Source organism: Stenella coeruleoalba, assembly GCF_951394435.1.
Source record: "Stenella coeruleoalba genome assembly, chromosome: 8".
NCBI classification, from domain to species: Eukaryota; Metazoa; Chordata; class Mammalia; order Artiodactyla; family Delphinidae; genus Stenella; species Stenella coeruleoalba.
This window is the reverse complement of record NC_137154.1, coordinates 103329241-103352326: the sequence shown is the minus strand read 5'-3', so window position 1 is coordinate 103352326 and position 23086 is coordinate 103329241. Positions and strand designations below refer to the sequence as shown.

At 36.3% G+C, this 23086-nt stretch overlaps 1 protein-coding gene across 7 annotated transcripts in view; it reads left to right on the top strand.

Moving 5' to 3' along the window:
• The window catches only part of ARHGAP32 (Rho GTPase activating protein 32), a 272293-nt gene that overhangs the window by 134196 nt on the left and 115011 nt on the right, over positions 1-23086 (top strand). For all 7 annotated transcript variants that reach the window (XM_079929489.1, XM_079929486.1, XM_079929487.1 and 4 more), the window contains 2 exons: positions 8935-9026; positions 9993-10077. In XM_079929489.1, the coding sequence (XP_079785615.1) occupies positions 8935-9026; positions 9993-10077 (177 nt within the window). The remainder of the gene's footprint in view (positions 1-8934; positions 9027-9992; positions 10078-23086) is intronic.

The following is a 23086-nucleotide window of genomic DNA, read 5'->3' as shown; positions in this document are numbered from 1 at the left end:
GAACTCAGTCCAGGTGTTCTGCCTTTCTCATATTTATTCCTGTGAATGTAATGTGTATCCTTTTTCCCCAGCTGCTAAGATTTTCTCTTTATCAGTGGTTTCAGCCATTTGATTATGATATGCCTTGTTGTTTTTTAAAGTGTTTATCATACTTCACATTTATTGAGTTTTCTGTATAACGTGTTTATAATTTTCATGAAATTTGGAAACTTTTTACCCATGGTTTTTTCAAAATTTTTTTCTATGCCTCTTCTTCCACCAGCCTCGGGAGAGGACGGCATTTTCCTCTCCTTTTTTGCCTTTGGTTACACTTACATTAAATGGCTTGATATTGTCCCACATGTCACTGTGACTTTTTCCTGTCTTTTTTCTTTCACAAAGCACAAAAACTAAAAAACCAAAAAAAAATTTTGGGGGGGATAGTTTTTCTTGCTTTTCTTTAAGCTTACTGATCATTTCTTCTGCTGTGTCTAATATGCTCTTAGGTGTTTTTAGTTTCAGATATATTTTTTCATCAATAGTAGTCCCTTTGATTTTTTTGTTCAGTTTTCATTTCTTTCTTCATTATGTTTGTTTTTTCCCCATCCTTGAGCATATTTACAAAGTGTTCTTACATTTTTTTCCTGCTCGTTCCATTACTTTTGTTATTTCTAGGTCTGTTTCTAGTTAGTGAGTTTTCTCCTGGTTATACAATTTTGGCTAGATTTCTTAGGCTTTTCCTGTATATGTGGAGAACAGGAATGACAAATTATTTTAGGTTCATTTGTATATGAATATTTTCATTCACTTGTAGTAGTTTTCTCCTTTCTAGGAGTTTCCCTTTAAGGGGCAGTCATATGGCAGCTTTGAAACGTGACACCTGTTTCTCCTCCCCAGTAATACTGCTGCTTTCTGTTTGGACTGTAGTCCTTGCTGTGGTTTGGGAGTGCTTGCATCTCAACAGTTTGGCTGAATATGGAGTTCATCTTACATAATTTGTTTCTCTCAAAGATCATATCACCTCTTATGTCTTTTCTGTATGGTTGAACTTTAGTGCTTAAAACAGTTGGTTTACACATTTTATCCAGCTTTTCTGGTTGTTTTAGTTTAGGTCTAGATCTTAGTCTAGTCCTGGAGGGTGTTGAAAGTCTCTTGGTTGGTTTTGATGTCTGTATTAACTGCTATCATAAAATAAGTTAGAAAACAGTTTTCTTTTTCTGTTCTTTGGAATTGTATTCTTTCCTCATTCCTCATTGTTTTAATAGTGATCATTAACTATTCCAGGCAAATGTAGAACCAGCTTAAGTTCCATAAAAATTTCTTTTGACATTTTTCTGTTAATTTTTAATTGAAGTTTAACTCTCTTCTTTCACATACTGTAATAACAGCTAGATTTAGTCATGTTGTTTAATGTGTTAATAAATACCTTTTTTCAAGCACAGCATTCCATTGCATAAATACACCATAATTTATTCTACCCTTCATACATATTTGTGTTTCCATTTTTTGGTGATTATAAATAAAGCTCCCGTGAACATTTATGTACATGTCTTTTGTTGTACATATGAGTACTTTGCAGGGGGAGGGTCTATATTTGGGAGTGTAATTGCAGGATTATTGGGTAGTTGTATGTTTAGTTGTGTCTGTTCGTATATTTTGCCATTTAAAAAATTGGGGTGTCGGTTTTTATTATAAGGAGTTTTTTTTATACGTGCTAGGGTATGGCTTCTTTGTTTTTAATTTTGATGCCGTTGAATTTATTGTTTCTCTTACACATAGTACATTTTTGTTTCCTTTTAAAGGTATCTTAATACTTATTTTTCTGTGTTCACTTTTATTTTATTAATTTTCACATTGAGTGAATTTTCACCTTGAATGACTTTCTGTGTATCATTGAGAAGGTTCAGGGTTTTTCCTTTTAGCATACTTTAGGAACTTGTATCAGTCTTATTCATTGACAGTACTGTTCTTTTGAATTCTGGACTTTCTGTTGTATCTCATTAACTTGTTCATCCTTACTCCAGTACCACACTGTTTTAAATTACTCTTGCTTTGTAGTAAGTCTTGAAGTCAGTAAGTGTAATGCCTACAATTTCCAGGTTTATAATTTTAATGGAAAATTATTAAGTATCTTGATATATTATGTCACACAAATATTACTAGCTTTAACTTAAAGTGTTCTTTACTCTGAAAAATATAAAAATAAAGAATATAAGAATAAATTATGCAAAATAATACAGATGTCTACTAAAATTGTGGAATTTTGTTCAGCTCTTTTATTTATTGTTAAAAAAGATGAAGTAATTTTATCAGGTAAAGATAAAAATCGGTAATACTTAGTGTTCTTGAGGTTGTGAGAAAATAGGCACATACTCCTTTCTGGAAGATTATTTAGCAATGTACATCAAAATAGTAAGAGTAAATATTTTTAACCATAAAAACAGAGCTGTTAAATGAATAATTTTATTTTATTAATTTAGACTTTAATAGATATTTATTAGCCAGGAGAATTAAAAAATGAGAGATAAAAGTCTTGATTTGCTTTCCTGCGGTAGTACAGTACCGAGTTTCTTTTAATCCATTTTAAGGTTTTTTTGTGTATGGTGTTAGGGAGGGTTCTAATTTCATTCTTTTACATGTAGCTGTCCAGTTTTCCTAGCACCACTTACTGAAGAGACTGTCTTTTCTCCATTGCATATTCTTGCCTCCTTTATCAAAGATAAAGTGACCATATGTGCATGGGTTTATCTCTGGGCTTTCTATCTTGTTCCATTGATCTGTATTTCCATTTTTGTGCCAGTACCATACTGTCTTGATTACTGTAGCTTTGTAGTATAATCTGAAGTCAGGGAGCCTGATTCCTCCAGCTCCATTTTTCTTTCTCAAGATTGCTTTGACTATTAGGGGTCTTTTGTGTTTCCATACAAATTGTGAAATTTTTTGTTCTAGTTCTGTGAAAAATGCCATTGGTAGTTCGATAGGGATTGCATTGAATCTGTAGATTGCTTTGGGTAGTATAGTCATCTTCACAATGTTTATTCTTCGAATCCAAGAACATGGTATATCTTTCCATCTGTTTGTATCATCTTTTATTTGTTTCATCAGTGTCTGATAGTTTTCTGCATACAGGTCTTTTATCTCCTAAGGTAGGTTTATTCCTAGGTATTTTATTCTTTTTGTTGCATGGTAAATGGGAATGTTTCCTTAATTTCTCTTTCAGATATTTCATCATTAGCATATAGGAATGCAAGAGATTCCTGTGCATTAATTTTGTATCCTGTTACTTTACCAAATTCATTGATTACCTCTAGTAGTTTTCTGGCAGCATCTTTAGGATTCTCTGTGTATAGCATCATGTCATCTGCAAACAGTGACAGTTTTACTTCTTTTCCAGTTTGGATTCCTTTTATTTCTTTTTCGTCTCTGATTGCAGTGGCTAAAACTTCTGAAGCTATGTTGAATAATAGTGGTGAGAGTGGGCAACCTTGCCTTTTTTCTGATCTTAGTGGAAATGCTTTCAGTTTTTCACCACTGAGAACGATGTTGGCTGTGGGTTTGTCATATATGGCCTTTATTATGTTGAGGAAAGTTCCCTCTATGCCTACTTTCTGGAGGGTCTTTATCATAAATCGGTGTTGAATTTTGTCAAAAGCTTTTTCTGCATCTGTTGAGATGATCATAAGGTTTTTATCCTTCAGTTTGTTAATATGGTGTATCACATTGATTGATTTGCGTATATGGAAGAATCCTTGCACTCCTGGGATAAACCCTACTTTATCATGGTGTATGATCCTTTTAATGTGCTGCTGGACTCTGTTTGCTAGCATTTTGTTGAGGATTTTTGCATTTACGTTCATCAGTGATACTGGCCTGTAGTTTTCTTTTTTTGTGATATCTTTGTCTGGTTTTGGTATCAGGATGATGGTGGCCTCATAGAATGAGTTTTGGAGGGTTCCTCCCTCTGCTGTGTTTTGGGAGAGTTTGAGAAGGATAGGTGTTAGCTCTTCTCTAAATGTTTGATAGAATGCACCTGTGAAACCATCTGGTCCTGGGCCTTTGTTTGTTGGAAGATTTTTAATCACAGTTTCAATTTCAGTGCTTGTGATTGGTGTGTTTGTATTTTCTATTCCTTCCCGGTTCAGTCTCAGAAGGTTGTGCTTTTCTTAGAATTTGTCCATTTCTTCCAGGTTGTCCATTTTATTGGCATATAGTTGCTTGTAGTAATCTCTCATGATCCTTTGTATTTCTGCAGTGTCAGTTGTTATTTCTCCTTTTTCATTTCTAATTCTGTTTTGAGTCTTTTCCCTTTTTTCTTGATGAGTCTGGCTAATGGTTTATCAATTTTGTTTATCTTCTCAAATAACCAGCTTTTAGTTTTATTGATCTTTGCTATTGCATCCTTCATTTCTTTTTCATTTATTTCTGATCTGATTTTTATGATTTATTTCCTTCTGCTAACTTTTGGGTTTTTTTGTTGTTCTTTGTCTAATTGCTTTAGGTGTAAGGTTAGGTTGTTTATTTGAGAAGTTTCTTGTTTCTTGAAGTAGGATTGTATTGCTATAAACTTCCCTGTTAGAACTGCTTTTGCTGCATCCCATAGGTTTGTTTGTTTTTTTGCGGTACGCGGGCCTCTCACTATTGTGGCCTCTCCCGTTGTGGAGCACAGGCTCCGGATGCGCAGGCTCAGCGGCTATGGCTCACGGGCCCAGCCACTCCGCGGCATGTGGGATCTTCCTGGACCGGGGCACGAATCTGTGTCCCTTGCATCAGCAGGTGGACTCTCAACTACTGCGCCACCAGGGAAGCCCTATCCCATAGGTTTTGGGTCGTCGTGTTTTCATTGTCATGTGTTTCTAGGTATATTTTGATTTCCTCTTTGATTTCTTCAGTGATCTGTTGGTTACTTAGTAGAGTATTGTTTAGCCTCCAACTGTATGTATTTTTTACAGGTTTTTTCCTGTAATTGATATCTAGTCTCATAGAGTTGTGGTCGGAAAAGATACTTGATACGATTTCAATTTTCTTAAATTTACCAAGGCTTGATTTGTGACCCAAGATATTATCTATCCTGGAGAATGTTCCATGAGCACTTGAGAAGAAAGTGTATTGTGTTGTTTTTGGATGGAATGTCCTATAAATATCAATTAGGTCCATCTTGTTTAATGTGTCATTTGAAGCTTGTGTTTCCTTATTTATTTTCATTTTGGTTGATCTGTCCATTGGTGAAAGTGGGGTGTTAAAGTCCCCTACTATGATTGTGTTCCTGTTGATTTCCCTTTTTATGGGTGTTAACGTTTGCCTTATGTATTGAGGGCTCCCCTGTTGGGTGCATAGCTATTTACAGTTGTTATATCTTTTTCTTGGATTGATCCCTTGAGCATTATGTAGTGTGCTTCTTTGTCTCTTGTAGCCTTTATTTTAAAGTCTCTTTTGTCTGATATGAGAATTGCTCCTACAGCTTTCTTTTAATTTCCATTTGCATGGAATATCCTTTTCCATCCCCTCACTTTCAGTCTGTATGTGTCCCTAGGTCTGAAGTGGGTCTCTTGTAGCAGCATATATACAGGTCTTGTTTTGTATCCATTCAGCCAGTCTGCGACTTTTGATTGGAGCCTTTAATCCATTTACATTTAAGGTAATTATCGATATGTATGTTCCTATTACCATTTTCTTAATTATTTTGAGTTTGTTATTGTAGGTCTTTTCCTTCTCTTGTGTTTCCTGCCTAGAGAAACTCCTTTAGCATTTGTTGTAAAGCTGGTTTGGCGGTGCTGAATTCACTTAGCTTTTGCTTGTCTTTAAAGGTTTTAATTTCTCCGTCAAATCTGAATAGATCTTTGCTGGGTAGAGTAATCTTGGTTGTAGATTCTTCCCTTTCATCACTTTAAATATGTCCTGCCACTCCCTTCTGGCTTGAAGAGTTTCTGCTGAAAGATCAGCTGTTAACCTTATGGGGATTCCCTTGTATGTTATTTGTTGCTTTTCCCTTGCTGCTTTTAATATACTTTCTTTGTATTTAATTTATGATAGTTTGATTAATACGTGTCTTGGCATGTTTCTCCTTGGATTTCTCCTGTATGGGACTCTCTGTGCATCCTGGACTTGATTGACTATTTCTTTTCCCACAGTAGGGAAGTTTTCAACTATAATCTCTTCAATATTTTCTCAGTCCCTTTCTCTTTCTCTTCTTCTTCTGGGACCCCTATAATTCGTATGTTGGTGTGTTTATGTTGTCCCAGGTGTCTCTGAGACTGTCCTTAATTTTTTTCATTCTTTTTTCTTTATTCTGCTCTGTGGTAGTTATTTCCACTATTTTATTTTCCAGGTCACTTATCCGTTCTTCTGCCTCAGTCATTCTGCTATTGATTCCTTCTAGAGAATTTTTAATTTCATTTATTGTGTTGTTCATCACTGTTTGTTTGCTCTTTAGTTTTTCTAGGTCCTTGTTAAACTTTTCTCGTATTTTCTCCATTCTGTTTCCAAGATTTTGGATCATCTTTACTATCATTACTCTGAATTCTTTTTCAGGTAGACTGCCTATTTCCTCTTCAGTTTTTTGGTCTGGTGGGTTTTTATCTTGCTCCTTCATCTGCTGCATATTTTTCTTTCTTCTCATTTTGCTTAACTTACTGTTTGGGGTCTCCTTTTCGCAGGCTGCAGTTTCATAGTTCCCGTTGTTTTTGGTGTCTGTCCCCAGTGGGTAGTATAGGCTTCCTAGTGGAGGGGACTGGTGCCCGCTTGTGTCCTGTGGATGAGGCTGGATCTTGTCTTTCTGGTGGGCAGGACTGTGACTGGTGGTGTGTTTTGGGGTGTCTGTGAACTTCTTATGATTTTAGGCTGCCTCTCTGCTAATGGGTGGGGTTGTGTTCCTGTCTTGCTAGTTGTTTGGCATGGGGTGTCCAGCATTGGAGCTTGCTGGTCGTCGAGTGGAGCTGGGTCTCAGTGTTGAGACGGAGATCTCTGGGAGAGCTCTCACTGATTGATATTATGTGGGGCCAGGAGGTCTCTGGTGGTCCAGTGTCCTGAACTCGGCTCTCCCATCTCAGCGATTCAGGCCTGACACCCAGCCAGAGCACCAGCACCCCTTTGAGAAGTCTGAGGTCTTCTGCCAGTATTCAGTAGGGTTCTGTAGGAGTTGTTCCACATCTAGATGTATTTTTGATGTATTTGTGGGGAGCAAGGTGATCTCCACATCTTATTCCTCCACCATCTTGAAGGTCCTCCTTGGCTCTTTTTTTTTTAAATAAGAAAACATTTTTAAAAACTAGCAGGGCTTCCCTGGTGGCACAGTGGTTGAGAGTTCGCCTACAGATGTGGGGGACACGGGTTCGTGCCCCTGTCCATGAGGATCCCACATGCTGCGGAGCGCCCGGGCGTATGAGCCATGGCCGCTGAGCCTGCGCATCCGGAGCCTGTGCTCCGCAACGGGAGAGGCCACAGCAGTGAGAGGCCTGCGTACCGCAAGGAAAAAAAAAAAAAATTGAACTGATGTTGTCAGTTTCTTCTCGTTTTTATTTTATTGCGGTATAATGGATGTGTAATACTGTATTAGTTTCTGGTACACAACATAATGATTTGATATTTGTATACATTGTGAAATGATCATAACAGTAAGTCTAATTAACATCTGTCACCATAAATAGTTACAAAACGTTTTTTTTTTTCTTGTGGTGAGTACTTTTTTTTTTTAATTAAAAAAATATATTTTGGGGGCCACACCACCCGGCATGTGGGATCTTAGTTCCCCAACCAGGGATCAAATCCATGCCCCCTGCATTGGAAACATGGAGTCTTAACCACTGAATCGCCAGAGAAGTCCTGTGATGAGCACTTTTAAGATCTACTCTCTTTGTAATTTTCAGATGTGCAATACAGTATTATTAATTATAGTCATCGTGCTGTACATTAAATCCCCATGACTTATTTATTTTATTGCTGGAAATTTGTATGTTTTGACCTCTTCACCTTTTTCACCTATCCACCACCCCTACCTCTGGCAGTCACCAGTCTGTTCTCTGTATCTGTGAGCTTGGTTTTTTTTTGTATTGATTTGATTTTAGATTCCATGTATAGGTGAGATCATACAGTATTTGTCTTTTTCTGACTTAATTTCACTTAGCATAACGCCCTTAAGGTCCATCCATGTTGTTACAAAAGGCAAGATGTCGTTCTTTTTTTATGGCTGAGTAATATTCCACTGTATATATTTACCTCATCTTCTTTGTGGATCTCCTCTTAACTCAGTTTAAATGCTCAACCCACATTATTCTCCCCTATTGCATTATGTGACATTGGCTATACTAATTTTTTCTGTTACAAGTCATAGATTATATAGCATGAATTTGTTTTTTAATATAGATATTTGGATTTGCTGTTTGCTTTCTCCAGAGTGTGAAGAACTTTTTCATTTTCCAGTTTCTGTTGTTAAAATGATGCAGGTGTATGTTTCACTAAAGTTAAAAAATCACTACTATGAAAACTGGCAGAGTAAGAAGTAATTTGGAGGTATTACATAGATGGTACTTTCAGATTTTAGTGTGAGAAACGTATGTTGTGATCTCCTAATTATGTTCACATATACCATTTAAACTTTTATTGATCATTGTAACCACGGTTATTTTGTTCCAACAACTCTTGGGGGAGATTTTAGTTTGTGCTGAGGCACATAATATAATAATTGATTTCAAAATTTGATTATAAGAGGATGAAAATTCTTAGTTTGACAAAAAGTTTTTCCTTTTACAGTAAAGTTAAATATTTTTAGGTGAATATTTTTCCTTATTCTTAACAATTAAAAGTCAAGTAAGTTATAATTTGAAGAAGAGATTATTAAATCTGTATGTATTTCTTTTGGTGTGGAGTCAGCAGAACCATTGAAATGAGCTATAGTCTGCTTTTTTAAATGTATTCATAATAAAGGGATAGTCATAAATCCTTTGTCTTTATTTTTTTAAGGCAAGAGGAGCAGACATTCCAGAGATTCCTGGAGACCTTAGTCTTAAGACATGTGGCAGTACAGCCAGTATGAAGGTTAAACATGTGAAAAAGTAAGTATAATTTTACAGCGGGTTTTAAGTGAATTTCTATCAACGGAAATCAGTTCTTTAGTTCTGTTAAAACTTTTATCCAGATTTCTTACTAAATGAGCTCTTACTGTCCATACATTAAATTAATACTGTTAAGCCTTGAATTATCACTCAACTGTTAGCAGAATAGGTCTGAGGATTATCTACTTATCTAAAAATACACTTTAATTTTGTTCTTGTAACAACTTTTATGTTATTGTGTATTAGGTTGCATTTGTTCAATGGGAACAATCCAAGTATGTCCTTTTTGGTAGCTTTAATACATGCTCTCAGTCATTTGGAAAAATCACTTTTGGTATTTGAGTTATGAAATTGCTGTTTCTCAGCTATGCTTTTGAGAAATCCTGAGATGGATGCCAGTATTTGACTATTAAGTGAAATATCTGAAGGTATCCGTTTCAGTTTTAGGCAGAAAAACCGTCTTTTCACCTGGTGAAGGGTTAGATAGCTATGTTTTTATTCTAAGTAGAGGAAAGACAAGGATAAAAATGTTCATTCTGCATCCAGACCCACCAATCCAGGACTGATGGGCTGTGACAACATTCACAGGTAAAATCTGGTTTTGTATGTTGTGGTGGGAATGCTGCTTCTGCTTAGAGCAGGCTGTTGACAGTTTCCATAACATTTACTGAAAGCCTAGTTTTTCTAGGGCCATTGACATGGGTCAGGATTAGAAGAGTACTATAGTGATGCTTTTTATTTTACTTTATTTTATTCTTTTGGTTTTGACTTGTGCACTGAATGTAATTTCCATTTGATTCTGTGTATTTCTGAAAAGGTACGTGTGGATATATGTGCTCATGTGCATGTGCTTATTAAATAGTTTTGCTTGTTGCATGAGCTCTTCAACCTGTTTTATTTCCTCCTTAAGTTTAGTAATTTTGACTGTTCCAGTATCTTGTATCTCATTTATTTCATGTACTTCAGGTTACCCTTCACTAAAGGTCACTTTCCGAAGATGGCTGAATGTGCACATTTCCATTATGAGAACGTTGAGTTTGGCAGCATACAGGTATATTCGAGATATTTCCTGCATACTGAATCAAGACATATTTATATCTTTATCTGTGTATCTGATAGGTGACACTTAGAAGTAGTTCTTTCTATGGATGTCTTATTGCTTGATGTGAAGACTTTTTTCTCTTCTGTTGACTAATATTTGACACCCGATGACTCCTGTTTCAAGTGGAAACAGTATAAAAGAATCTGTATAAATTTCAGAATTTCTATCAGATCCCTAGACAGAGTTTGCCACTGTTTGATAGCATGAACTATTTTAGTCGTTACCTCACTGTTGTGTTGGGTCATAGTGGTGATGGATAAATCAGAGTTGGGGTGAAGGTGGAGTAGGGGTTAGGGAGAGAAGTGCTAATGGAGTTCTTTTTCAATATTTTCTTATTGTAAAGTATATTATGGTTATACATATATATAAAACACATTTGTAATATATTTTATATACATATTTATGTACATTTTAAAGCCTAGGTTAAGAGAGAGAAATTTTCCTGTGTCCCTCTTGTGTTTCATTTGCCTTCCCTACCCGAGAGGTCACTTATACCATGACTTTTGTAATATTCATTACCTTACATTTTTAAAACGGTTTTACTCTCTATATGCATTCCTAATCAGTATGGCATTTAGGTTTACCTTTTTGAACTTAACATAATTGGAATTATTCTAATTTGTTCAACAAATACTTACTGAGCAAGTACTATATACGAGGCACTGTTTCAGGTGCCTTGGCTATATTAGTGAACAACAACAACCAAAATCAAAGACCCATTCTTCAAGAGCATAGAAGACGGCCAAGAAGATAAGAGTTACGGTAAAAAAGTAGAGCAGGGTTAGAAGGATCAGGGGTTCTTGGGGGTAAGTTGAAATGTCAAACCAGTTTGGGCTTCATTATTGAATGTATTCCTTCTTGCTTCTTTCATTTAACATTGTGAAATTTATCCTTGCAGATGTATGTACTCATAGTTTGTTCAGTTTGTTCACAGCTGTGTACTAATCCATAGTGTGCGTATGTCACAAGTAATTTATTGATTCTTTTATTTTTTTGAAATTTGGGTTATTGTCAGTTTTTGGCTGTTTTAAACAACATCTCAGTGAACATTGTTCTACGTGAATCCTGATGTACAAATGCCAACTACTTCTCACTGCATTTTTTTTTTTTTTTTTGCGGTCCACGGGCCTCTCACTGCTGTGGCCTTTCCCGTTGCGGAGCACAGGCTCCGGACACGCAGGCTCAGTGGCCATGGCTCACGGGCCCAGCCGCTCCGTGGCATGTGGGATCCTCCCGGACCAGGGCACGAACCCGTGTCCCCTGCACCGGCAGGCGGACTCTCAACCACTGCGCCACCAGGGAAGCCCTCTCACTGCATTTTGATTTGCAGTCTCCTCATTTCTGATATGGTTGCTCAGCTCTTCAAATGTTTATTGGGCATTTGAGATTCCTATTTTTTTAAACTCTAGATGAAGCCTTTTGCTCATTTTGTTTTATAGATTTGCTTGTATTTTTCTTATTCATTCATGGGAATGCTTTACATATTTTGGATCTTAGTCCTTTCATGTTGCATCTAGTCCTTTATTGTTTTTGTATGTGAACTAAAAACACTTTCTCTCACCCTGTGGTATGTTTCTTTCACTCTCTTTATTCTGCTTTTAGTGTTCTGGCATTGACTGTTTTATTCTTTATTTTATGTAGTTGTATGTTTGTACAAATCTTCTGACTTTAGTTTTTCTGTCATATTTAAGATGCCCTTCCCTGCTCTGAAGTTACAAAGATATTGTCCTATTTTTTTCTAAAAGTTTCATAGTTTTGACTTTAACATTCAGGTTACTTGTAATTGATATTTATGTATAGTGTGAAAAGGAATGATGTTAAAAATTTTGACCCCCTAGTGTGACAACCAGTCAGAGTGGATATAAACCATAGCACTGGAGGTGAGTCCTGATGGCCTTCTCCTGTGCAAAGCATTTGCCCCTATAGTTGCATGGATCATTGGTGGTACAATATCTCAGTATTTTAACACTGTGATACCCACCAGTCCTTTTTTAAAGGAGCCCAATTTTATTATTATTTTAAAGTGTGATTAGCTATGTTAGAGTTCTGTAGTGAAACGGAACGAATTTGTGTGTGTGTGTGTGTGTGTGTGTGTGTGTGTGTGTGTGTGTAGAGAGAGAGAGAGGGAGAGAGAGATAGATATTTAGATTTTAAGGATTGGCTCATGTGGTTGTGGAGCTTTAGTAAGTCCTAAATCCCCAGAGTAGGCTGAAGACCAAGGGAAGGGTTGCTGTTGCAGTTTGAGTCCAAGGGCGCTCTGCTGGTACAGTTCCCTCTTCTAGTGAGGAGGTCAGTCTTTTTTTCTATTAAGACCTGCAAGTGGTTGGAGGGTAATCTTCTTTTCTCCCTCTCCATCTCCCTCTCCATTATGGAGGGTCATCTGCTTTACTCAGGATCTACTGAATTAATTGTTAATCTCATCTAAAAAATAAGAGTACCATTTGGAATAATGTTTGCCCAAAAGCTGACACATAAGATTAACCATCACAGTCTTCCCCTTCTCAACTTGGCACCCCTTAAACCATACTTATTGCCAAATAAAGACAATAACAAAGTCATACTTCTGCCTAGCACCATCAACTATTTTTCATACAACCAAAAACATTAACCCTTTTCCTAGAGGAGGATGCAAAGTCCTTGGGTAGTGTTTACTCTTCTTGATAACCCATAACTAATATACTGTGATGTAATGTTAAAAATACTTAAATACCATGATATAAATCTTACATTATATAAGGTGATAAGAGAGGGAAGAAAACAAAGATATTTGTTACACGTGCATGCATGCGCACACACACAGGAACATATTCATAACAAAATAAGGAGGAAATGCTCATGGCAAGTATAGTTCTTGATTCTGTAAACAGTCATATAGTTGTAGGTGGTGTTACAGTTGCCTTCATCCACTACTCATTCTGTATTTCCCTCTGCCCTCAGCAAGAACCTCGGCTGGTTGTGGTTCTTTACCTGGTGAGGCAACCCAAACCTTCATTCTGGGTCTGGCCATTAATAGTCCTTCCTGAACTGGGTTCTTGTTATTTTCCATTGAGTTTAATGATGGGGCATGGTGATACTAAGGACACCCTAAGGGATCCCATCTATTCCAGACATACTCTGCATTACCTCCATTGTGAAGGAGCTGTCCAGTTTCCCCCTGATAGTCAGGATCAGGATCCGTCATAGCAGCCAATACCGTAATGCCCTTCTTTGCCTGTTGATCTAGAGGCATAAGGAGCCCAAAGTGGCTGAACAGCATTCTTAACTTCCAGTTCATTGGAATCATTGTTGTGTTTTCTGGTGGAAACATTCCTCCGCTTGGAACTAAGACTACTAGGCCAGTAGAGCATGTAGTCATGGAGACAGGAAACACTAATTTTGCTAGTGAGTCACTATGAGTAACACTGAGTGGTACCACTCCCATTTCCACCCCCTTGATTCCTGGTTCTCCGGTCTGATTAAACACACTGATGACTCTATGTCCAATAGTAAAGAGAGCATGAATAGTCCATGGCATGATGAGGCAGTAGAGATATGCGTAATGTGCCATTGGATGCTTGGAATCAAACACTTGTAGGAGACAAGGTTCTGGATGAACATATATATGATATAACATTTGAACATTTTTGTAAAACTAATGAGTATAACAAGGTTTTCATTTCCCTAATGATTAGTGGTGTTCAGCATCTTTTCTTGTACTTATTGTCCATTTGTATATCTTCTTTGGAGAAATGTCTATTGAAAGTCCTTCCCCCATTTTTGAATTGGGTTGTTTAGTTTTTGTTGTTGAGTTTTAGGAATTCTTTTTATATAACCTGTTTGTGTCTTTTAATCTAAAGTGAGTCTTCTTTTAGACTTTTAGCGTATAGTTGGATCACTTTTTTTTTTTAATCCATTGGGCCCATCTTTGTCTTTTGATTGGTGAGTTTAATCCACTTCATCTAGGGTAATTGCTGATTAGGAAGAATTACTTCCGTCATTTTGCTATTTGTTTTCTCTATGTATTATAGATTTCTTGTCCCTCATTTTTTGCATTCGTCCTCTTTTGCTTTTAGTTATTTTTTTTGGTAGTGAAATGTTTCAATTCCTTTCTCATTTCCTTTTGTGTCTATCTATAGGTATTTCCTTTGTGGTTACCATGGGGATTACATTTAACATCCTAAGTTATAACACTCTAATTATACCAGCTTAACTTCAATGACATACCAAAGCTCTGCTCCTTTACAGCTTGGTCCCCATACCTTTCAGTTGTTGATGTCATATAATTACATCTTTTTACATTGTGTGTCCCTAAAACATAAACTAGTAATTCTTTTAAATACATTAGTCTCTTAAATTACGTCGAAAACAAAATGTGGGGTTACAAACTAAATTTCCAATACTCGCTTTTAGACTTACAATTTAAAAAAAGTATTAGTTTCTTAAGTCATGTAGAAAACAAAAACTGGTTACGAAGCGTTGTTACACAATCCCAGCTTTTATGGTTGCCCATGTATTTACCTTTACTGAGGTCTTTATTTGTTTGTATGTTTTCTAGTTATTATCAAGCATCATTTTATTTCAACTTGGAGGACTCCCTTGAGCCTCTCTTGCGGAATAAGCCTAATGTTAATGAACTTCCTCAGCTTTTGCTTATTTGGGAATGTCTTATTTTATCTCTCACTTTTGAAGGGTGGTTTGCTGGATGTGTATTCTTGGTTGACAATTTTGTTCTTTTAGCAGTCTGAATTTGTTGCCCCACTGCCTTCTGGCCTCCAAAGTTTCTGATAAGAAATCTGATAATCTCGTTGAAGATCCCTTGTATGTGACTAGTTGCTTCTCCCTTTGCTACTTTTAAGATTCTTTCATTGTATTTGGATTTTGAAAGTTTGATTATAATGTGTCTTGTGTGGGTTTCTTGAAGTTCATCTTACTTGGAGTTTGTTGAGCTTCTTGGCTATTTATATTCATATCTTCAATCAAATTTTGGAAGTTTTCAGGAAGTATTTCTTCTAATATTCTCTCTGTCCTTTGTCTCTCTGTTTCGTTCTGAGATTCCTACAGTGTGTATGGCATGGTGCCCCAGAGGTCCTGTAGGCTCTGTTCACTTTTCTTCATTCTTTTTTTTTTTTCCTGTTCCTCAGACTCTGTAATTTCCATTGTCATATTTTCACGTTCACTGATTCTTTCTTCTGATTACTCAAATTTGCCCTTAAGTCCCTCTTGTGAAATATTCATTGTTGTTATTGTACTTTCAGATGCAGAATTTCTTTTTAGAAACTTGTCTTTTTGTTGATATTTCAATTTTGTTCGTATGTCATTTTCTTTACTTTTTCTACATTGTTCTTTAGTTTTGGAGGGCATCTTAAAAAAGTTATCTTAAAGTCTTTTCCTAGTAGATCTACGATCACTTTTTTTTTATGGTTGTTTCTGTTGATTTATTCTTTTCCTTTGGATGGGCTATAGTTTTCTATTTCTTTGTGTACCTTATGGCTTTTTGTTGATTCAGACATTTGAATGTGGTAGTAGTAACTAACTTTGGAAATCTGATTTTTGCCCCTTCCCTGACGTTTGCTGTTTTTTGTTTTTGTTTATTTTATTTTATTTTTAATTGTTGTAGCCTCACTCTGTGCCAAGGACTAGCCTGAGGTGTGAACTTAAGGTCTCCTCAGGTATTTCCTGAGCCTGCACGTGTCCCTGGGCATCTTCCCCATGTATGCAGTTGGTTTGGAATGTCCTAGTCTGTAATGTCTGGCTCCCCAAAGGGGTAGAAGAAAAATTAAGGAGGGGAAAGGGCACTGGGCCTTTAAATTCTTGGGAAGTTGCTTCAGCTAGTGGGGGAGGGGCTTGCAACAATATGGGGGGTGTAACAACATGACTGTCTGCCTTTGTGCACCTCTGCTATCAGGAGCAGCCATCAGAGCCCAGGTCCTTCTTATTTATGGGGCAGCCTCCTTTTTGCCCACCCTGGCTGTCGCAAGCTGCATGCAGCCTGCTCCTTGAGTGTATGCGGCATGTGCCGAGGTGCTGGGGATGGGGAGCTGCTACTGTGCTAAGAGCTGAGATGGACCAAAATTCTCTGCAGTGTATCCTCCAAGCCTTCACCTGGAAGTCCCAAGCCTTCAATAGACTCCAGAGTTACAGAATAATTGCATCAGATTCTGCCAGTGCAATTACTGTCTAGGTGGGAGATTCCTGATGCTTCCTATTCCACCATCTTCCCAGAATCCTCCTTCTCAGAATCTTTACTTGTTTTTAATATAGGATTGACAGTATGTGCTGTGGAGAAAATAAGTAGGAAAACTTAGTAAAATGTGTTTGGAAGACGTCATCAACCTTAAGCTCAGTAGCTCTGTTATATCCTCATAGGTATTCATATTGTCAGTTGACTGACTCAGTTTTGCCTATTAATATGTCCCAGTTGTGGGACATTCTGCAGTTGCATACCTTCTTTTTTTTTTTTCACTCTGATCTGAGGAATTTCTCTTAGACTTACGGATTTCTTGTGCTCATATTTGTATCTCTTTCTCTTCCTCAGATACTGAGAATTTATAGTTTCAGTAGGCCATTGTATCCTAGAAAATGTCACTGTCCACTAAATTTTAAAAATTTGACAGTATTATATTTAACTTTAAGGCTTTCAGTTATAAAATGAAAGTAATTATTCTTAATCCTATATGTTATAAATTCTGATTCTCAATTTTATTTAGACTGAGAGACACAATTGCTTATAAAATAATTTAGATGTAAGCGTTAATTTGGGTTAGTAGTATCATTACCATATAACATACAAAGGAAATTTTAATGGTTTCTTTGAATTGTGGCATTGTGTCTCTAGCGGACTTCTCTGCATCTTCACTTGGATGACTAATAGCCTTTTAAATTTAGGATACTTAGTACAGTCCCCTCTCAAACCTGCTCCTCCTGCTGTGTTCCCCAACGTGATGAATAGCAACTCTATCTTTCCAGTTCCTGACCAGCCAAACCTTGGAGTCATCTTGGATTTCTTTCCTTTTGTTACTCCTCACATCCAGTCCATCAGCAAAACTCTTGGCTCTGTCTTTAAAATATATCCAGGATCTGGCCACCCTGCCTGTCTCAGCTGTCATCTTAAGTTAGCTGTTGTCCTTTCAGGGGGATTATTTCATTAGTCTTATATAGTTGGCATAACAGCAAGAATGATTCTTTTCAAATGTTAAGGCAGATCATGTCACTTTTTCGGACCCCTCCAATTATTTCTCCTGTTTTTCAGAGTAAAAGTCAAATTCTTTGAAATTCCCTGTGTGGATTACAAGCTCTACCTCTAACCTCTTTGACCTCATCTCTTACTTCTCCTCCCCTAAGACTTAGAGTTCTGGCCACCGTTGCCTCTGCTCTCCCTCCGGTGTACAGGCTCCCTCCTCAGGACCACTGGACTCTCTGTTTCCTCTACTTGGAAAGTTCTTCTCCCTGGATATTCACATAACTTGCTACCTTCCCTTTTTTAAATACTTGATCAAATGTTGTCTTCTCAGAGCAAGTGTACTTTCTGTACATAAGATGGCAATTCCTGGGCACCAGCAGTTTTCATCTCTCTTCTGTAATTAATTTTTCTCCATAACATTTACCACTATTTGGCATGCTAAATATTTTATTATTTTTTTCCACCTCAGCATTTATCTATAACAGTGCCTGACACATAAAAAATCACTCAATGAATATTTGTTGCATGAATGAATTTGAAGAAGAGATAAAATCTGCTTTAAAAATGCTTTTTTAATATTTTGGCTTTTTTCACCATTTAAATTTGCTCTTATAGGATAAGAATATATTTTCCTTATGAGTGTGCATTTATTTATTTATTTACAGTAAAGCATCAAATAGAATGGATGATGAAAACTACAAATGCAAGTTAAAATTCCCTTTATGCCCTATTTCTTTTATTAACTATTTATTATGTGTCTGTCTAGAATTTTTCTATATATTTATAAAATAAATAGCAGTATCTCTAGATAGAGCTATAGCTATAACTATCTACCTAGCTATCTATAACCTTTAAAAAATATAGCTAGATGGAATTCTATACATACTGTCCTGAAAATTGCTTTTTTACTTGAAAGTATATTTTGTATTTTTTTAAATTTCAGTAATTTGGATTCACCTCATTCTTTTTCACAGCCACATAATATTTCATTTTATTATTATACCATAGTTTAATCAGTTCCCTATCAATGGATATTCCAGGTTTTATTGATATGAATATATCCATTAAATAAAATCCTGTAAGAGGATTTGCTGGGTCAGAGGGTATGTACATTTAAAATGTTGACAGTTGTTGCTAAGTTTATTTGCTTTCTGTCTCTGTAGATTTGCCTATTCTTGACATTTCATATAAATATAATAATACACTATGTTGTCTTTTGTGCTGGCTTCTTTTACTTGGCCTAGTATTTTCAAGGTTCATCCATGTTGTGGCATTTATCAGTACTTCATTCCTTTTTATGGCTTTATGTTATTCTGTTGTGTGGCCCTACCACATATTGTTAACCATTCTTGTTTGTTGTCATTTGAATTGTTTCTGCTTTTTGGCCACTGTAAACAATCATGTATGATTTTTTGTGTGAACACATGTTTTTGATTCTCTTGGTTTTCTATGTCTTGTTGAATATAGCACCCTAGTGGGTGTGACTGGACAGATGTGCTGTTGGCCGTTTACATACTTTTTTGAAGAAATGTCTATCAAGTCCACATTTTAATTGGGTTATTTGTTTTTTGTTGTTGAGTTGTAAGAATTCTTTATATTATTTGGAATACTAGACCCTTATCAGATACATAATTTGCAAATATTTTCTCACATCCTGTGGGTTGTCTTTTAACTTTCTTTATAGTATCCTTTGAAGCATAGAAATTTGTAATTTTGGTAAAATCTGATTTATCTGTTTTTTTCTTTGGTTGCGTATGCTTTTGTTGTTATATCTGAGAAATCATTGCCTAACCCAATATGAAGATTGATATGAAGATTTATTCCTGTGGTTCCTTTTAAGAGTTTTATGGTTTTATCACTTATATTTATGTCTTTGGTCCATTTTGAGTTAATTTTTGTATATAGTGTGATGTAGGGGGTCCAGTTTCATTCTTTTGGATGCGAATATCCAGTTTTTTGAGCACCACTTTTGGAAAGACTGTTCTTTCTCCGTTGGTCCTGGCACTCCTGTTGAAAATCTATTGACGATAGATGTATGAGTTTATTTCTGTACTCTCACCTCTATTCCTTTCGACTATATATATTCTATGCCAGTACCACACTGTTATTATCACTGTAACTTCGTAATGTGTTTTGAAACTGAGAATTGTGTGTCTGCCAACTTTGTTCTTCTTTTTCAAGATTGTTTTGTCTATTCTGAAGTCCCCTGGATTTCCATGTGAATTTTAGGATCAGCTTGTCCATTTTTGTTTTTTTTTTAAAAAAAGGAGCAGTTGAAATTTTTATAGGAATTATGTTGATTCTGTAGTTCAATTTGCAGAATATAGCCATCTTAATAATATTGTCTTCCAGTCCTTGAACATGGGGTGTCTGCCCTTATTCTTTAATTTTTTTCAACAATATTTTGTAGTTTTCTGCATACAAGTGTTTCAGTTTTTTGGTTAAATTTATTCCTAAGTATTTTATTCCTTTTGATGCTGTTGTAAACACTGAGCATCCTCCAGCATTCCTGTTTGTAATTTAATTTGTGCCTGATAAAATAATTACCAAGCCTGTGTATACTTTTCCCAGTGAATTGGCAACACGTATGCTTTTGACTGCACATCTGTGTTCAGATCCTACTTCAGCTCAGTTATAGCAGACCTTAGCCTATCTCTGATTTTCCTGTTCAAGTATCAGTTCACTATTTTCAGTTGTAACACGTGACATAATATGGCATTGTCTTGTTGAGGAGAAAGGATACTGGTGTGGGGTGGAGTGGGTGTGGCCAGCTGGTAGGATACTCTCATTGTGCCATGCAGTCTTGACCTTGAGGGAGATTGTCAGTTAATCTTGGTCTTGTTTTCCTTATCTTCATACTGGATACACTAGAATAACCAAATGACAGCTAATGATCCTTCTAGCTAAGATGAACTGTGAGCTCTGACTTAAATGAACTGGGGATGTGACAAGGTGAAGAAGAGGTAAAAAGATGTAATGACGCAGCAGGAGAGGCTGTACCATGTCATGTTCTTAGTTCTTAGTCCACTTTTATATAGAGCATGAATAAGCTGTCTTTAAAAATTAGTACAGATCATTACTCTGGTCACAGAAATAGATTGTTGAAACATCTTTGTATTCCTAGGGCATACTCTACTTCTGGGCTAAATATTTAAAAAATAAATTCCCTTTTTCACTCTTATCAGGATTTTATGATTTTTGTGTCTATGTTCATTAGTGCTGTTGGTCTGTGTACTATACTTGTCCACTAGCCTGTTAGGGAACTTCACTGCCCCATACCCTTTAAAAAGTAAATGTCTTGGAATAGTTTGTGGAAATGGGAATTACCTGTTCTTTGAAAGTTTAGTACAGTTTTCCTGTTTGGTCCCATTTGAGGGCTTAATCTTTAATTACCATTTCAACTTATAATTTGATTATTGGTCTAGTCAGATTCTTTTTAGGTCTAGTCAATGTCTCCTTAGGTCAGTTTTTATCTTTTCTGAGAAAATTGTCCGTTTAATGTAGGCTTTCAAATTTGTGGGTATAAATTGTTGTGTACAAGATATTCTTAACACTTGGTCTCATCAAGAAACCAGCTTGGGATTTTATTCATCAACGTGAGACTCTTTGTCTTCTCCCTCCCGCCTTTCATTTCTCCCTCCCTATTATTAATTAACTATTAATTCCTAAGCATACTTTTTTCCTTAGATAAATAAAATTGTGTAGGTACTATTGATATTTTATTTGTTTTTGGTCATTGTTTTTTAATAAGTGCATTTGAGTTTGGACATTTTCTCCCTGAATAGTACTTTGAACAGACTCTACAGGATTTGATGTATAAGTGTTATATTTTATTTACAGAAATTGAAACCTGAAGAAAAATATAAAGATAAGCAATTGCTAGAAAGGGCTTCTTATTATTTATTAAGTAAAACCACATGTAGTTTTAAATTCTGTATATTTATTATCTTTATTGCACTTCTCCTTGTATCATCTCCATTGTCCAAAAACAAACATTTATTCACATTCACTAACTATTTTTCAGTAAGAAGGAAAAAAATCTTTTGCCACACGCAAAGATATATAATCAGTTTACTCAGCTTGATGCTATTGGGGCGTGAGTCTCTTTCTGCTGTGCTTTATGTGATACCGCCATCTAGTGTGTAGAACATTAGGTGACTGTGGGTTTACATTTTCTTTTATCATTCCGTTATCTGAAGCTGTGAGTTAATGTTTCTTTTTATCCAATTTCGTATAAAGCATTAAGTTAAATTAACCTGAATACGAGAGCTCAGGTTTTGACTGAAATACAGCACAGAAAAAGTATGAATGTAATACCTGTTTCCTGAGTGTTCTCTACTGAAGCTGCTGTGCAAGGGGCTTGTTCTCCAGGAGGTGATGTGAGAACGAGATATACCCTGTGAGTACGCTGGGATTTTGTACCACGAGAGACAAACTCTGAAATTATGAAACGTGGAGTTTATATAGGCTAGCTGGCACTTCTGTCCATCTGCCTTTCTGGAGATGGAGAGAGGGAACACTGCTCTGGAATGTAAACACATCCTCTCTGGGGAAAAGAAGGAAAGGTTCTTTTTCACAAACAGATGGCTCTGGGGAGAGAAAAGACTTTCTGTCTCTCTGGAGGGCTCTATTATTTGGGTTCCCATTCAGTCTTCCTTTAACCCTGCTGCTAAAGCTGTTTGTTCAAAAAGTTCTGGCCAATAGAAGTGTGAAAATATTCTTGAAGTATTGTTTCCTGACAAGTGTATATTCTGGAGTGAGCATCTGTAAGATGGGAGATGTGATTCTGCTGTTCTGTCATTTAATCTCATTTCCCATGTATTCTTCATGCTGTGGACCTCTCATTGAGCTGAGGGTGGTTCTGGTGTTTAAAGATGAGCAAACCAGTTCCTTCACCTGGTACTCACCTGAGGAAACAGTGCTCTATTCCGGTTCTGGAAGGAAAAACTGACTGTTAAGTTTATTAAGATGCATGTAGGTCTCTAGCTTTTTCCTAAGAAATTTGAATTGCAGTTTTGTCTCATTGATTTTTGCCCTATGTTCTGAAATTAGAACTTATTTCACTTTACCCACCTAAGATGTAACTCAAATATAGAGTTGTTCTTTCAGTTGGCATCCTCAGCTCAGGTGTTTTGAAGTGGTATTTTCAGTGTTGAATCTTAGGATGTTGATGGTTGGGATGAGCAGACCACATAATATTGTGCAACAGAAATTATTTTTCATGTTTACATATTCTACTACAAGCTATGGTGGGTGAAGAAAACTGTTTACAAACTCCATAGGTATGTCATAGTGAACCCATAATAACTGAAACCGTAATAGCATTATAAAAGGTGAATAAAAAGAAGAGAACTCCTTCTTTGCCCCATTTGCAGTCTGTTGATTAAGCTTTGATGAATGTTTTTCATGTGGGTGGGGTGATGTATTTTTACCCAGCTTTACGCTGATTTCCATTCTCCATGCAGAGAAAGGACTTTTTTGAATATTTGAAGGCTTGCTGAATAGAGTTGTATTTTTAAAGATCCTAACAACACTAATTTCAGATTGGTTTCCATGGTGATAGAAAGTGAATTCAGTATAGGAAAAAAAACTCCAAAAATAAATTTGTAAGGAATCCAGAAGTATGGGACTTGGAAATTCTGTTTTCCATTTCTTATAGGCAAAGGATTGAGATATCATTAAGTTGAAGGAAGTAAAAATAAATCATTATGTTCATGTCATAAGTTTCTATAGGCGAATGTAGCCTAATCTTTCATAGTGGTTTAGAAGATAATTTGGAGAAATGCCATCCTTCAGGGC